This window comes from Neovison vison, chromosome 4 (assembly GCF_020171115.1).
Source record: "Neovison vison isolate M4711 chromosome 4, ASM_NN_V1, whole genome shotgun sequence".
NCBI lineage: Eukaryota > Metazoa > Chordata > Mammalia > Carnivora > Mustelidae > Neogale > Neogale vison.
Window position 1 is genome coordinate 34,191,616 of NC_058094.1, and position 18,227 is coordinate 34,209,842.

General features: G+C 41.1%; 1 protein-coding gene across 33 annotated transcripts in view; it reads right to left on the minus strand.

Annotated features, from left to right (window-relative positions):
• The window catches only part of RIMS2 (regulating synaptic membrane exocytosis 2), a 592,339-nt gene extending 584,205 nt beyond the window's left edge, over window positions 1-8,134 (minus strand). For all 33 annotated transcript variants that reach the window (XM_044245143.1, XM_044245129.1, XM_044245136.1 and 30 more), the window contains exon 1: window positions 7,534-8,134. In XM_044245143.1, coding sequence (XP_044101078.1) covers window positions 7,534-7,709 — 176 coding nt within the window. In that variant the 5' untranslated portion in view covers window positions 7,710-8,134. The remainder of the gene's footprint in view (window positions 1-7,533) is intronic.
• Window positions 8,135-18,227: the final 10,093 nt, after the last annotated feature.

An 18,227-nucleotide genomic window follows, 5' to 3' on the forward strand; every position in this document is an offset into this window, starting at 1 on the left:
TTCAGGATTAAATCTGAACCAAAAGAAAAATATATAAAATCTTTGAAGCTCTCACCCCTGCCACCTCTCAAGTTTCCTCTACTGACTCACCTCTAATAAACCCTATGCTCCAGACCTTCTAAACCACTTCAAGTCCGTTTCTTGACCATGTCCTGCCTCTCTATTACAAAGCTAAACCCTGGGGTAGGAAAACTTGGGAGTTTTAGTATTTTGGCTTAGAATATCTTTCTCTGCCCAACTAACATCTACTCATCCTTTGAGCCTCAGCCTAGATGTCATTCCCTCCAAAACGGGATCAAGTGCTCATCTTCTATAAATATATCCATGATTCATTGTGCACGGTGGTCTCCTAGCACTCATCATGCAATATTGTAACTGTGGTTTATCATGTTCCTTATAGTGAGTCCCTAAAGGGTTTGCTGATAATGGTACAAAGTGTTTTAACACCCACAGATAGATATCTGTATTTCATCAGATGACTAGTGAATACAACAGTATCTCTATTCTCTAGAATCTTTAATGTCTAGTAGGAGTAAAATTTCTAAAGAATATAAAAGGACAAAATGTCTGACACCCTCAAACCATACCAAAGAGACAACATTCTCACTTGATTAGTCTGACATATTTTTTACTATGGTCATGACATACGAAAAACACCCTTACTGTGTTTTTTCATGACACTTTACATTTCAGTGTGTTCATATGATTATAGTTGGCCTCCAACTGTCTATCTCTGGGGAGAATTGTTTCTATCCAAAATATTTTGTACATCACTTACCATTCAGCTCTATTAAGCACATTAGAAATTGTCAAATACTTTGAAAGTAATGTAATAATTCTTAAAGCCAAATATCCCTTATATGAAAAAATAATTAAAATTTCAAAATGACATATCACAATTTCTTCTGGTTTCTAGTTAAAACAGATATGTGCTTAGTCTAAAAGAAAGATGATTTGCAATCATACATGAATACTGTAAGTTTGCTTCTAGCAATATAAGCAACATTGGACATATGTTTAAAATTATAATTGATTTCAAAAATAAGGGCACCACTACCTGAGCAAACCTTTTTCTTTTAGATCATTGAATTTCACCTTGAAAGCAAGTAGTACCTAAATGAACACAGTATCTCATTCCCCATGTTTCATTCATTCACCCAACTAATACTTTTGAGTACTACTATGCATAAAGCATTGTGTTGGGTCAGAAGACAAGGCTGAAATGGCAGGACAGAAGGACAGAAGGGTTGCTCCCCTGAAGTTTATAATCTAGCAGAGTAGACAGACCATAAGCAAATAAGGAAATTGTAAATTTTAATAAGCATAACTGGAGAAATGTTAAAGATGTTGTGGAAAAGAAGAAAGAAGATACTTATGAATATGTGGGCAAGAAGGAGTTCTCTAAGGACACAAACTTGAAGCCAAGGTCAGGGGCACCCAGGTGGCTGAGACGCTGAGCATTTGCCTTCGGCTCAGGTCATGATCCCAGGGTCCTGGGATCCAGCCCTGCTCGGCAGGAAGCCTGCTTCTCCCTCTCCCACTCCCTCTGCTTGTGTTCCCTCTCTCGCTGTCTCTCTCTCTATATGTCAAATAAATAAAATCTTTAAAAAAAAGGAAAAAAAGAAGCTAAGGTCAGAAAGATGAGAATGAGGCAAGTCATACAAAGATTGCACGCATCTGAGAAGCAACGCAAAGTAGGGGAGCACTCTGAACTGTAGTAATTCTTCAGAATCCATTAACATGATGAGAGTCTCTGAATCTCTGATATAATATGAATAAGACAAATAAATACATATTAGTAGAGTAAAAAAATTGATCCCAGACAAATCTAAGAACAATCTGCACAAATTAGTTCCCTCACATTCGCCCAAGACAATCAGTATCTTCCTGAAAACCAATAATTTCCTGTATTATTTTCACTACTACTCCTTTTTTTTTTTTCAGACTCTCTAAGAATGGTTTTTGCTGAGGAAACTGTTTCCAATCCATCACCTCCCCTCTCCACCCTGACCTTCTAGATAAATAATGAAGTCACTTTAGAATCTTCAGGTATTCTTTTAACATCCCAGTAGACAAGGAAGAGAATGTCTCAGTTAAAAAAAAAAAAAGAAAGAAAGAAAGAAAGAAAAGAAAAGCTAAGATTTCACACAGGAATGCTATAAAAATATTAAGGTCTAGAAACTGATGTCATGTCTAGAATCAGTTAATAACAACTATTTGTTGCATACCTACTTATGCCAGGGCATTTACTCTATATTGATCACAGCAATCCTTCAAGGTAGGCATTATTATTCAGAGAATAGAGAGGAGGAAACATAGGCTCAGAGTACTTACCAACATAAGTAAGACCTTACTGTTATTAATTGGTAAAATAAGGTTTCGAGTCAAAATCCATCTGGTCCCTCACTCTTGCCTCCGTTGCCTCTCTCTTTGTCAGACAGTGTGATCAGTTCTTTATCAATATATATTGTTAACAGGAAGATATTATTTAATTGTCCTAGTTACTTTAAAATATATAAGATATATAAAGATGTACTTTATATTATTATGTATTATCTCATAAAATGCCAATCAATATTTTAGAATGCATTTTAAATTCTTCGGAACTATTGGTTTTCAATTTTTGACAATGGCCATGGCTATTTAGGTGTACAATAATGATTTTTATTTAAAAATCTTCATAATCAAATTACATCTATTATTTGAAATGCTTTGTTCTTAAAAATTCATTTAACAACAAAAAAATTCATTTAGCTGTGAGAAGACGATATGGTAGGTTTTTAAATATTGGAATGAGGAGATCATTCTAACTATATCACAAACCCCAAAGCCATAAAACAAAAAGTAATAAATTCAAACACATTTTTTAAAAATCCTGACCAATAAAAAAAGTCATAAAGCAAATGACAATAAAAAGAGCTTCTACAAATCACTAAAAATGACCAACAGAAAAAACAAGACTTTAAACAAATGTAAAAGGCTCTCAGCCTCACTGATAATAAGAAAATTTCAATTAAATCTACAACGGCATATTTCTCACCAAACTATATTTTGGCAAAGATTATCACACTGAATTGGAAAGGATGTAAGAGTCTCCCTAGTTTATGTCACTTGTACATACTTACTCTGTGAAAGTAAATTTGGCAATATTTATTAAAATTTAAAATACACTGACCTTTTGACCCAACAATGCATTTCTAGGAATTTATTCCAAAGATATATTCACATACATAGGAAATTATATATGCACAAAGATATTTATCACAGTGCTGTTTCTAATGGCAAAATAATTAGAATCAGCCTAAATATCCAAAAATATGGCTCTAGTTAAAGAAATTAAACAGTATTTACAAAATGAGATCTTATGCAGCATTAAAATGAATGAGAAAACTATATATTAAAAGGTGTGGAACTGATCTTCTAAAAAGTAAACTGCAGTACACATTTGTGTTTTTTATATGTACACATAAACATCCATATACCTGTGTGCACACACAGACATATGTGTGATGTACACACGTATCTACTCCTACATATAGAATATTTCTAGAATGGTATACAATAAACTGACAAGAGTCATTGCCTCTGGCTTAGGGAAAAGCAAGCTAAGAAATTTTGTACTATGGTTAAATATTACCCATTAAATAAAGAAACTTATAAATTGACTTTGAAAAATGCTCTTTAAATTATTTTAAAAATCTAGCTGCTCATCTGTGTTTTAAATGTAAGCTAAATTGTCACTCTGATCTATCATGAAACTTCTACTCTTGACTTCCTTTTTTTGGGGAATAAATTATCCCTTTGACATTAACAGAAAAGCCAAACTAATGATAAAAAAAATAATTTACACATCAAGAAACATAATTTCTAATTTGTTATTTTAAAAAACCCTCATCTGAAAGACTAAGATATGCACATAGTAGAAACTCAATAAACACTTACTGAATGAATGCTTTCCTATTGATTTCGGTGGTTTTGTTTTTCTCATACATTTTTTTCACAATACCACATCCAAAAAAACAAAAACAAAAAAAACTCACTGAAAAATATAAGCTTAATAAATTATGCTTTTCTTTCAAAGAAATTATTCTTCATTTTCCCAATAAAATTAATAATCTGCCTCATTAACATTACCACAAGTCATATCAACATTACCTATTAGGTACCTAATATGTGCAGGTGTTAAAGATGCTGCAAAACAGACTCCAAAGAAGAGAACTTTTTTATTCTTTGAAAGACAAGGCTTAAAAATATTAATAAGTAAAAGAACACTGTAGATTTTACCAGTAGATTGAGTTATCAAAACTAAAACTACAAAAGAATTTTCATGTAAAGATAAATAAAAGTAATTACTGATCTATTGAGGGATCCACTGAGATATAAAAATGCTTCCAAAATTTTAGTATCTCAATCCCATGTAAAATGAAATTACTTGATGGTGACAGAAGATTTCTTGAGTATGTGGATGTTCAACAAGGCTTTGAAGAAATTGCTAATAATCAAGTATAAATGGTTCTTACTTAATCTCTTCCCAAAGAGAAAGATTACTATAGTAATGGTCTCAATAGTGGTCTTAATCTCCTTTGATTGCTCACCTCTCATTAAAAATATCTCAGGCATGAGCTTCTTAATATACATATATTTATTCATAAATTATATGCATCTTAACATCATCAATCTATATGTTAAATATCAGTAAAACTTATTTTCTTTTTCAAATCTATTTTTCAAATAAAACTTTTCTTTTTCAAATTTCAAATAGAAATGTTTTAATACTCTCTTCCTCTACTCCAATGTATCATCTCGTGATGTATACTTTAGAATGTATGCCCCACTCTGTAAGAATACTTAGTATGAAAATATCTTCATCCAATGGTTTCAAATTTTCACACATCAAACTTCTCTTTTAACATAGTTGTTACAAATAGCAGACATGAACTGGAGTTTCAGTTTCTCTCTGCCCATGACCTTCTCTCAGAATAGATGTTAACATGCAATTAAATGAACATCACTAAAGAAAAACAAAGGATAATGTTGTCTTGAACAGATGAATGGCCCCTAAAACTTAATGAAAAATAGTAATTATTGATGAATACTAGTGTTACTTTTTCTTACATATAGTATTTATAACTTAATATCCAATACTGATACTATTTAATAAATCATAAAATTCTTCAAAACAGTCTTTATTATAATCCTATCATAAAGTCTTCTTTTCCTCATTTTCCTTGCCTAGTCTTACTTTATTACAAAAGCCAAAAACATTTTTAAACAACATCTAAAATTAGATGCTTTATGCTTTAATCTCCAAAAAACTTCTTGCTAAAATGAATATAAAAATAATTCTGAAACCAGGTAGGCCATTTTGAGGTATGACTCCTTCTAAGACTGTTAGGTAGAAATGCAAATAGATATTTAAAATAAATATGAACAGATTTTTCAGCAATGTAATTTCATAGACTGTATGACTATGTGTTTAGAGAATGTTTCTACCTAAACTGTGCAATTATGAATGGATGAACATTCTATGTATTTGCATATGTAGGTTTACATAGAAAAGTAATCTATGTAATGTAATGTACTACTTGAAAAACCCTTTCACAACATTTTCCTAATGTAACATACTGGTCACTCTGAGTAATTCTTAATTTAGTATTCAGAAGTTCATTTACATTTCTATATATCAGAACAATAGTGAAGTAGCCAGCAAATACTATGATATAGCATACTACAAAGAAATAAAAACACATTGTACATTTAAATATATGGGTCAAAGAAATAAAACCTATGTTTTATTTGACATCATTTTGGAACCACTAATTTTATTGCAATTATAGTAAAAATATAGATTCATATATCTAAATATCAAACTCTAAGTTTTCAAAAGCTTGCTGTTGTCAGTACATATATTTAAAGCAAAGTGAGTAGAATGCTCAAAAAGCTTTTAAAAATAATGCTTTATTCCTCCATTAGTTAAAATAAACTACTTAAATCTCTTAACGGTTTTTCATTTCCTAAGCCTACTAATAAATCATATTCCCAAACAAGTCTCCAAACCCAGAAATTAGCTTTGAAGAAGTAATTCTTCTTTATTCCAGTTAATATGTCAGGAACATTTGCTATCTTGGTGCTTCAATATTTTTTGAGAAATTTTCTTTTTCTCAGACATTTAATACATTCGTTACCACAATTATATTATTTTTCATTAAAATATGAAAACATATATGTGTAGACAGAAAGTTGTTTCTTTGTAAGTATTAAAGAATACTGAATTCAACAACCTGTTTTTAAAGTTTACATGATTAGAGGTCAGTGTATTAGTTCCTTCAAGAGGAACTCTACTCTTTCAACTGTATGTTTCTGTGGAGAATATGGGAAAAGTGTATGTGATAACACAGAAAAAGCATCCCACCTTTAGCACATAAACTGTACAAGTTAATCTCTTAGTGAATAAATAATTCATTTCACTAAAAAGAAAAAAAAAGTTGAGTTGGAAAAACACAAAAAGGTTACGCATCTCCTGCACAATCTCTTTCATACAGTAAGTGAGAAACCAAATACCCATAAAACATTTAAAAGCAAACCTGTAGAAACAAATCTCTTTGCTAGCCTGACAAGAAAAGGAGTCTCAAAGCTGTGTATGCGTCTGGACAGTTCCCTGGTGCTGAAGTTCCACAGCGCTAAACCGATGCCTGGGTGCTGCTTTTACTATCCCACCCTCGCCAAAATCCCGGATGCCTACACTACGAACACTAGTAGTAAAACTTCACAAGGTAGGAAGCATCCCAAACTGCTGGGGTGGAAGGAACGGGAGCCTCTCCAGAGTCTCTTCGGGATTAAACAGATTTACTAGTTGCAAACAGGAAGAGCAGCAGAGTGCAGGGTGTTAGAACCCGCCGAGGGGGAGGGGCTGGAAGATGGCGGCGGCCGCACACCCACCCGAGACGTGCCAGAGCTTAGGCCCCTCGCCTGCACCGCCGCCCTCCCGCCCGCAGCGACCGTGGGCCGCTCTGCTCGTCTCCGCGTCGGAGGTAGAGCCGCCCTGCGGAAACGCGGGACGAGGCGCCCCGGCTGCGCCTGCATCCCCAGCGGCGCGCCTTCGCCCGGGTCCCGGCCAGGGAGCACCTGTGCACGGCCATATTGGATTCATTGCCCCAGTCACTGCCTCCGCGCGGGGGCGGCTGGAAAGGAGAGGGGACGCGCGGAGCCTGGGTTCAGCTTCAGCCCCGTGGGGGCCCTGGAGCCAAACTGGCCCGCGGGGGAAGCCGGAAGGACGCCCGGGAAAATCACAACGTCCAAGGGCTCTCCACCCTCATCTCAGCCGGCCTCGGCGCCCTCTCTCCCCGGCACACACCCCCGCGCTCTGACACCCAGAAAGCAGCCCCGGCTGCCGGCGCCGGCCGCAGCCCTCGTGGCCCAGGCGCAGCCGGCTGGAGGGAGGGCGGCGATCCCGGGCGCGCAGACGGCCGCAGGGCAGCGGCCGTGGGGGCGGAGGGTAAGGAGGGAGGCGGGAAGATGGAGCCGGGTCCTTACTTGAGCACCGACTGCTCCTTCTCCTCTTCTTTCTTCTGCCGATCCATGACGGCCAGGATGATTTTCCTCTCCTCCTCCGTGAGGTGGCTGAGGTCGGGCATCTCGGGCTGCAGGGGCGGCTGAGAGGCAGCCGGGGTGGGAGCCGGGCGGCCCCGCGGCCCGACCGGAGCCGACATGTTTGGTGGAGCTTAACCACCCTAGGGAAGCAGGGAGGCAACTCCACCGGCGGCGGCGGCGGCACCCGCGCGGGCGGCTGGGGCAGCCTCCGGCGCCGGGACAAATACATACAAATCAATGGCCTTCAATCCGAGGCGACAGCCCCCCTCCCCCAAGAAAGAAAGAAAGGGGCGGGGGGAGGGGGGGAGCGCGGGGGGGAGTGAGGGCTGAGGAGTGCGCTCCGGGAAATGTTTCTTCTTCCCGGGGGCGAAGGGCTGGCAAGTGAGCGGTTGGGCAGAAAGGAGCGGGAGGCCGGGCTGGGACGCGGTGTGCGCGGAGCGGCGGGGGAGGGTGGTGGAGTAAGGTGGCGGGGACGACTAAGGGTGGGGTGACTGGAGGGAGCGGGCGGGAGGGCGGCGCGCCGGCCGGGGCGGGAGTGTGTCCGGCGGGGGCGGGGGCGCGCGCCGCCGCGGAGGGGAGAGGGGTGAGCTGCGAACTAGCCCCCTTGGGGGAGTCCCGAGAACTCGCTCCGAGCGCCGGGAGACCGCGTCCTGCCAACCGGAGGGGCGCCGGGGCGGGAGCGGAGAGGGTGGTGAGGAAACAGGGGCTAATTTCCCAGAGAAGCAGCTCAGCGGTCCCGCCGACTGACGCGTCTCTGGGCTTCAGGCGCCGCGGAGGGAGGACCCCTCCAGGAACGCCCGGGAAAGGGCCGCGGGGCCGAGCACGGCCGCCGGAGAGCGCTCCGGGCTAGAGCGGGGAAGCGAAAGCGAGGAAGGGATGACAGGGGCTAGCGGCGGAGATTCCCGGGGCCGGGGCCCATCGGCTGCCAACGCCCGGATCCAAGCGCGCTCCGACGCGTAGCGGGGACGGGCGCTGGTGCTTCCTCATCACGCGCCTGCCCGCGGACCCTCGGCCGCCGCCGCCCCTTGGGTCCCTGGAGTCGGCGCCGAGGGCCGGCTCTCTACGCCGCTGCTGCCGCCGCCGCCGCTCGGTGCCGCCGCCCGCGCCTCCTCCGCCCCTCCGCCTCCCGGGCTCCTCCCGCCGGGACCGCGTCACCTCCCGGCCGCCCAGGCCAGAGCTTGGCAAGCACCCCTCCCGAGCGCGACCTGTGGGCTGGGGGCGGGCGGGGAGCGGGGAGCGAGTTTTCAAGGGAGGGGTGGAGAACTCGAGCCTGTGCGGTGGCCCCCGAGGAGTCGAGAGTCGGGGCGAGGAGTGAGCCTTGGTAGATGGGGGCGCACTGTGGGTCAGGTCGGAGGTAAAGAAGTGGAAACCTGGGGCCAGGGGAGTAGTGTCAGGTCCGGAGATGGGGTGTGACTGGGAAGTGGGGGCACCTATGATTTGGGAAAGGAGGGAACTGTGCGGAAGAAGGGGGAGATGCCTCTGTGTCGGGCTTGGAGGTGAAAGCGTGCGTGGAGGGGTTCCCGAGATACCGTGAGTGGGGTCCTGGAAGGACGGAGAGTGTAGGGTTGGGGAGGTCCCCTCTGGTGCCGGGGTTGAGGGGACCCGCTGGGGTTCCTTGAGGGGAGGGAGAGGGAGCTATGAGCGAGTAGGGAGTGCAGGTGATGTCGAGGACCTGGAAGCCAGTACAGGAGGTGGGGGTTGGGGAGGAGAGGATGAGGAAGTTCTGGAAAACTGAGGGCTTTGGCCAAGGGTGCGTGGAGAGGCACGGAGGTGCGATTGGGGGAGAGGGTTTGTCTGGGAGAGGTGTGAGGATAAAGAGGACCCGGGAAGCTGCGAGGGTGCTGGGATAATCGGGAGGGTGATTGAGCTTCGGCCAAGAGCTTGGGTCTATTTGGCCCTTCCTGGGGGGGCCTAGTCTAGAGAGAAAAGACAGAGAAGCGAGGGGATCGGGTTAGCGTCTGCGTCTGTTTTTAGAGGCACAGAGATGGATTCAGTGAAAGATAAGAGAACCAGCTGGGGGAGAATGGCAGTGGCTGAAGGACCTGGGAGAAGTCTTGACAACCCTCTGGGTGGGGGCACGGCTGGGAGCGGGCTGGGAGGGAGGGAGGGAAGGCCCGAGTGGCCCTGACTGGAGGCGCAGCACTAGTGACCATCCTCTTCTGGGCGCTCTCCACAAGAGATTCGGGGAGTGTGTGTGTGTGCATGTGGATATGTATATGTGCACACCCCGACCTCACCTTCCACACTTGCAGTGTTTAGTACCAGGCTAGATTATGGTCGGATGAGTAAAGCCTTTGGGGGTTGTATTATATTTACCTTCTTGGTGTGTAGTATAAGCACTCTCCCTCCTGCCTCTGTTCCCCAGATACAGTATGACTAACTCCCAATTTAAGAGAGCTGGGGACAGACAAAGCAGCCCTAGAAGTCTCTTGTGATTTCTAAGCTTAAATGTCTGTGTTTCTTTCTCCCATGCCTTGTAATTGGGAAGAGGGAAGAAGGAAAAGTTTACTTAAGTACTTTTTTTTTTTTTAAACTCACCTGCTTCAAACCAAACTAGCATGCTCCAAATAATTCCGTTTTCATATTTTTAGAGTTAAGGAAACTAGAAGGGATCATATGTATCCCAATTTATTAAATGTTGTTTAATATGAAAGAGAATTTGTGTAAGTCTCTAATTCCGTTTTCATATTTTTAGAGTTAAGGAAACTAGAAGGGATCATATATATCCCAATTTATTAAATGTTGTTTAATATGAAAGAGAATTTGTGTAAGTCTCTAAGCCAACCCTGTCATCCTATGGGACACTGAGGTCTTGAAAATCAGCCACCTAGTAAATGGCAGCACTACAACTAGAACCTAGATATTTTTACTCCAGTGTGAAACGATGGCAGTTTTCAACCCTGGCTGCACATTACAATTATCTGGGTCACTTCAAAAATACCACCTGGGTCCAACCCTAGATCAAATGACTCAATCTCTGGAGTTAGGACCCTGGCCTGCTCATGGGTATATTTTGAACACTCCCTCAGTGACTGACGTACAGCAAACGTTCAGAATTACACCATGAGCATTGCAAAATAGAAAATGGGAGGAACTGGGGAGTGGAAAACAAGAACACTTCTTTCAGTCATTTTAGCTATTTTGAGTACAGAAAGGCGAACTTAAAAGTGGTTGTCCAAATTAAACAGTTTTGGTGTTTCCTTTACAGTAGATCCCCGTCCTAGGCCCTGCACTATTTTCTACTGGCAACAGCAGGGTGCCAGTGGCTGTGTTTCCCTGCACCCTCAATGCCTCTCACCTGCCTGGAGACATCCTACAGGTGAAATCCAATGCACATGAGATGGTATCACAGGGACAGCTGATGTCTTACAGGATTGAAGCAGAAGTGAGTGATCTTACTGTGTTTCATTTTTACATTTCTTTACCACAACACGTGATTTTCCTATTAAAGGGAATCCTCAGAAGTATCTTAAAATCATCTTCTCCCTTGATTCATACATCTTTTCAAAACAAAAATGTGTCAGACTCTATATCATACAGATAAAATATATTCACATAGAATTTTAAATAGGCTACTTTTTAAAGTAATAGGCCCAATTTAGTGTAAGATTGCTATGCTCAGAACTAGAAGTACCTTCAAAAGATTTCTATCTTTTGATCTATAGTCTGGATCTTAGAGGTGTTTTGTTTGTTCTGGTATAGTATTTACTTAAAATGTTTCCATATCTTACTATATCCTGTATGGCATATGTTTGGCATATATTCCCTCAAATATATGAATTTGAGGTAGTTCAAACGGATCGTTCCTCTTAACTTTAGAAGTAATTGACCAGGGGCGCCTGGGTGGCTCAGTGGGTTAAGCCGCTGCCTTCGGCTCAGGTCATGATCTCAGGGTCCTGGGATCAAGTCCCGCATCGGGCTCTGCTCAGCAGGGAGTCTGCTTCCCTCTCTCTCTCTTTCTCTCTCTCTCTGCCTGCCTCTCCATCTACTTGTGATCTCTCTCTGTCAAATAAATAAATAAAATCTTAAAAAAAAAAAAAGTAATTGACCATCTTCATCATTGAATCCTCAAGGTCCTCTTGATAGGCACAGTAAGTCCAAAATGTTAAGTCCTTCTTCAATTCCTATAGGAATACAGGTTTGTGAAGACTGTAATCTGTGGACTCTAATACTTACATGTGAGTAAGAGCTCCCTGTAATCTACTAGATAAGTCATAGGAGGCATATCTAAACTAAAACCATAAACTACCTTCTTTTTTTTTTTTCAAGATTTTATTTATTTTTTTGACAGAGATCACAAGTACAAAGAGAGAGATGGGGAAACAGGCTCCTTGCCAAGCAAAGAGCCCAATGCGGGGCTCTCGATCCCAGGACCCTGGGATCATGACCTGAGCTGAACACAGAGGCTTTAACCCACTGAGCCACCCAGGCGCCCCTAAAATCATAAACTAATCACATTACTAGAATTTACTGAGGACTCAGTACTCTGCTAACATCATCTGGCTCCCTGAAATGCTTGAAACCACTGCAGCTTTCCTACTGTCCATGAATATACTTAGATGGTTGGCATATCAATAGTTTCTCCCAACAGATCTCCCTGCTTGTATCCTTGTGGCTCTACAGTCTTTTCTCAACACATCATGAAAAGCAAGCTTCCTAAAACATTAATCAGATTGTATTATTCCACGGGTTAAAATCTTGTGGTGGCTCTCCATTTTCAGTACATCAAAGTTAAATTCTTTTTTTTTTTTTAAGATTTTATTTATTTATTTGACAAACAGAGGGAGATCACAAGTAGATAGAGAGACAGGCAGAGAGAGAGGAGGAAACAGGCTCCCTGCTGAGCAGAGAGCCTGATGTGGGACTTGATCCCAGGACCCTGAGATCTTGACCTGAGCAGAAGGCAGAAGCTTAACCCACTGAGCCACGCAGGCACCCAAAGTTAAATTCTTTTTTTTTTTTTTAAGATTTTTTAAAAGATTTTATTTATTTATTTGACAGACAGAGATCACAAGTAGGCAGAGAGGCAGGCAGAGAGAGGGGGAAGCAGGCTCCCTGCGGAGCAGAGAGCCCTCTGCAGGGCTAGATCCCAGGACCCTGGGAATCATGACCTGAGCTGAAGGCAGAGGCTTTAACCCACTGAGCCACCCAGGTGCCCCCAAAGTTAAATTCTTTAATTGGCATACAAGTCCCACATAATGCCTCTCAGCTCATCCATTACTTTCTTTCAGGCTTTCCTCTAGCTGTTCCCTCTGCCTAGAACATTCTTCACTGAAATATCCACTTGCCGACTTCCTCTGCTCCTTCAAACTTTTGCTCCTTTATTCATCCTATTTAATATTCCAGCCTGCCCACTGCTCCCTGGTTGCCCCCCTCTCCATTACTGTTTCCTACTTTTCTTCCTTCCATAGCACTGGCCGTTCTCTAACAACTTTCACTCCATGTTCACTAATCTTCCAACTTATTATGCGTATCAATAGTTACCAACTTCCCACTACTGGAACATAAGCACGTGTACAGAGCAGGATTTTTCCTCATGTAGCCCAAGCACCTAGGCAGTACACAGCACCCTGTAGGTGTTCCAACAGACACCTGTTGAATGAATTTCTGGAGAGAATTTGTCTTCCTTATTGGTTTAAGTTGGGCAGGAGAAAGGGGAAAAAGCATTCTCAAAAGAGGGAAACACAGGTACAGAGAAATAAGATCTAAACTTTGTCAAGGTTTCCTTTATGGTTCATCTCCTACCTACCTCGAGGCTTTTCTCCAATCCAACCTACGAACATATTCCCCTCTTCAGCCATGACAAACTTTGTGCACTTTACTGAATGTGTAGTTTCTTATTTCTGTGACTTTCTATTCCCTCTCCCATAACCTTCCTCTCCGTCAGTTATCTTCTTTGACTTCATATACTCATCCCTCCCTTTCTCCTCTTTCCAACTTTTTAGCCCTGCCTCTCTTAGCACTGCACAGACCTTGCTCACAAATAGCACTTGTCACATGACATTGTAAGCAGTTACCCCCTTCTCTGTAGCCTCAACTACACCATGAATTCTTTAAGAGCAAGGAATATTCCTTTCACTCCCATTTCTCCATGGCCTGCCAAACTGTCTTATATATTAAAGGGGCTCAGTAAATACATGCTGCACAATTACATGAGTGGTCACAAAGTTATGAGAAAAATCACTGTTACTGGAGTATCCAGGGAAAGAGGCAGAGAACGATAGCAAGAGATGAAGCTGGAGAAATAGGTTGTAGGAAGATTATGCTACAACCTTATATGCTGTGATGAAGAATCTGAACTTGTTCTATACTCCTTGGACAGGATGTGGAGGGTGTTTTTAATGCACAGGACTTAACATGATCAGCTTTAATTTTCAGGAGCATATCCTGACTTCAGTTCCTCATCTATATCCAAAACAGCTGCTAATCAAATTATGGAAAGGACACAGATGTGCAGTGGACTTGGAGACACAGTCACAGAATTTTTACCTCCTGTCTCCAGAATTCATTTTTCTGGCCGTTTTGCTCAGTAGATTATAACAGCATGATAATGAGGCCAAGGTCATGGTTTAAATCCCTGTACAGTGGCCACAGGTGACTGTTAATCTTGCCAGTTGTCAAATGACAACATGTTATTTCTTGACCAGGAACTGAGTGGAAGAATATGATTGGTTCACCAAAAGTTAATCAGCATTATTGGAAAAGCAACACAGAGTACTTAGCTTACTTAGCTGTGGTTATAGGACCATACTGTCATTTTAAATTAAATAATGATATTATATTAGGGATAACAAAAGAGCACAGCATCAGAGAAAGAATACATTGTTTATTCCTAGAAAAGAAGCTTGAGATTAGTACAGTTTAATTATTGGGATTTGAGGTCAAGAAGTAATGAAAAATTTAGTGGATGTTGGTGTAGATAAGCTTTATTAATTACTTTTTGTGTATTTAGCCATGTAGGAGGTTATTTCTTAATTATTATGTCATAAAACCCACAGAATCATTTACATTAAAAGGATCTGGGAAAATCATATACTAATCCTCCTTCATTTATAGCATTATAAAGTTATTTCTATTTTTTTTTAAGTTTTTTTTTTTAAGATTTTATTTATTTATTTGACAGAGAGAGACCACAAGTAGGCAGAGAGGCAGGCAGAGAGAGAGAGAGGAGGAAGCAGGCTCCCTGCCGAGCAGAGAGCCCGATGTGGGACTCGATCCCAGGACCCTGAGATCATGACCTGAGCCGAAGGCTGCGGCTTAACCCACTGAGCCACCCAGGTGCCCCTAGTTATTTCTATTTTTATTCCCTCCTAGCAGACAGGGAGCACATCTTTAAAGTGAAATCGGACAATATTAGAGGTTGGGACATAGAGGCATAACTGATATTACTATTTTCGTAATTATACCTTCATCTTAGTTACAACTCTAACCACTTACAATAGTAAAAAGTGAATTTTATGAGATCAGAAATAAAATAAAAATCCCCAATGGACAAATGGTTCTAGGCCTTAAATAGCAATTAAATAGCAACAGCTGCTAACATCATAAAAGATAATCAGCCAGGCATTATGTGCTTCCTGATGTAAGAACACAGAACACAACACAACCTGTGAAGCTGTCTTGCAAAAAAAGAAACAAAAAAAAAAAAACCCACCTGAATTTGAACATCTTCTGGATCCACCTATCAGTTACAGCAAACATTGAGAACAAAGGAACATATTAAACTGCACCATGTAATATGTGGAATGAAGTTCAGCTTTTTCAGCAAATACAAGGAAAAAATAAAGAGCCAGAGGGAGAATCTATACTTTAAATGAAACTCAAAAGACCTCATCCAAGTACAGAAATTCATGAACCTCATTTGGACCTTGATTTTTTAAAAAAAGACTGGAAAAACTTTTGAGAGAACTGGAAATTTGTGTAGCAACAAAGTATTTGATAATAACAGGTAATTTTTTTAGGTTAATAATGATACTGTGATGATATTAAAAAATAAAGACTCCCTAGTGATACATACTAGGATAACTATGGATGAAATCCCCAGATGTGATATCTGAGATTTGCTCAGATATGGATGGGGGTGTGAATGGAGCAAAACTGGCCATGGAAGACAGTACAAAATCCTGCATAATAAAAGTTTTTAGCAAAAGAATAAGAGTCTCTAGTTTCCACTCTGGCTGACTTTCATTTAACTAGAAAATCAACAAACTCAGATAACCTTTGATCAATTCATTATTGGATACCAACCATGGTAGCCGCTTTCATGTTTTACCACCTTCTCCCACCATCCTATGAAGAATTAGTATCACTTCATTTCACAGGTTAGAAAACGACCTGAGAGGTTAACTGATTTGAGTGAAGGAAGAGCTTGAATTCCAAGGCATATTTTCAAATCGAGTTCTTCCAGCCCCCCTGTCCAATATGAACACCACCATACACAATTGCTTAATATTGTTATATGCATATATTGTTTCCTTGACTAAAATACAAGTACACTTTTACTGCAATGCTTAACATATAATAGGCATCATAAAATAGTTACATGTAACAAACTGTCATACTTAAAATGGCAACAAAAAAAATTGTAACAAAAACTAATGTTTAGTTAAGGAGACTGTATGTTCCAGTTTGCCTAACACTATCCCAGCATGCCCAGGACAGCCCTTGTGTAATCTGGTTGATCAGATGTTAATTATTAATTACAACTCCTTTCACTCTCAAAAGTACCCTAGTTTGTCCATCAGATTTTGTGGTTTTGCTGTATTTGGTGCAATATGAATTGGGCTCATGTGTATAATATGTAATGGGTATAGAAAATCTATTTCAATTCAAACAGTGTGTTCCACGATAAAGGTCTACGTCATAACCATCATGTAATTACCATACTGCATGCTAGACATTTAATAAATTTGATTGAAATAGAGTTAATGAATTCTCCATTAGAAAACCATAAAACCCCTCTGATTAGATTATATTCTCCCCCAGGACAAGATTTTTACTCCATCTGGAATCCAGAAATAGGAATACCAAGAATACTGAGCCCATCTTCAAATGAAGATTCATGGCAAAAATGGATCAAACAGCCTAGGATTTGTAAGACAAGCATAAAAATGGATATAGAAGTCATCCACATACGCTAAAATACATTGCAAGAAGATAAAGCCATAACAATCTTCCCCACTGTTTATTTGAAAACATGTAAGAAATGATTGTGGAAGTCTTGGCCAAAATCTAATCACGTAGGAATAGCCTGCAATCTAAGATTTCCCAAAAAATTGTGGCTTTCAGAGACACAAGGTGGGTTTATCTTCTGCAACATGAACTGGCTGCTGTATACTTGAAATGCCTCCCTCTGCCCATGAAGATCACTTTAGCTTTATCTAGATTGTGCCTGATCCAAATGCTTTCGTCCATGTCCCTTACTCTGCCAGACACTGTGAAATTCAAGAAACTGCATCCTAGATCTGATGAAAGGAGAGGCAAAGCTTACTATCAGCTGTACACTGATGGTACTGCATCCCTAATTACTTTACTATCTTTCTGATTAGCGTCATATAACACTAAACTGAAAGGGAGATAGAAGAGAGTCCTGTCATTTCCCACAAGGGAAAGGTGAAGAAAAGAAAGCAGAAGAGATCAAGACTCATCCAAGTTTACTAGAGTCTTTACCTTAGTCAATGATAACTTAGTTCACCCAAATGTCAGAGAGAGAGTAAGAAATTAATCACTTATTGGCTGGGTATCTTATAGGGTGCCTCATATATACAGAGAAAATGTCACCATGCCAATTATTTTGGGAAAGTTACTCAATTTGGGGGGCTTTGGTTTTCCTCTTATAAAATAAAATTGTTCTACCAAGTGATCAGTATGATTCTTTCTACCTTTCAAATGTAATGATTCTATAAAATACTACCATTATCTAGGACTTCTGAAACATATCAAACAGTAAGCATGTACCGGGAACTACTGAGGAAAACATAGCTGTGTAAGAAATAGTGTCTACCTCAAAAACTTCACAAGTCTGGCATGAGGCACAAACACTTAGAATCCACTGTGATACATGCTATAAAAGAGGTATCTATATAATTCTGTGGGAGTAAAAAGAGAGGATATACCTACCTTTTATGAGAAACCATGGAAAATTTTCACATTTTCTTTTTTAGATTTTATTCATTTATTTACTTTCTTATGAGAGCAAAAGCATGGGTGGAGAGGGGGCAGAGGGAGAGGGAGAAGCAGACTCCCCACTAAGCAGGGAGCCTGATCTGGGGCTTGATCCCAGGATCCTGGGATCATGACCTGAACTGAAGGCAGAGGCTTAACCGACTGAGCCACTCGGGCGCCCCAAAACCATAACAAATTTTCAAATGGGTTTTGAGAAAAAGGTTATTTAGGCAGAAGAACAAAGATGAATATATGGAATTGCAAATTAGTTTGTATGACATGGAGTGTGGGTCTTAAGAGGTTGGGAAGGGGCGATTGTTGCTAATGAGGCTGGAAGCAGAAGCTTGGAGATAGGGTAAGGAGTTGGACTTCATCCTGCAACAATGTTTCCCAAACTTGAATGTGCATAAAAATCACCTTTGTGGATTTAATTAGAATACAGATTCAGAGTCACTTAGTTTGGGGTCAAGCCT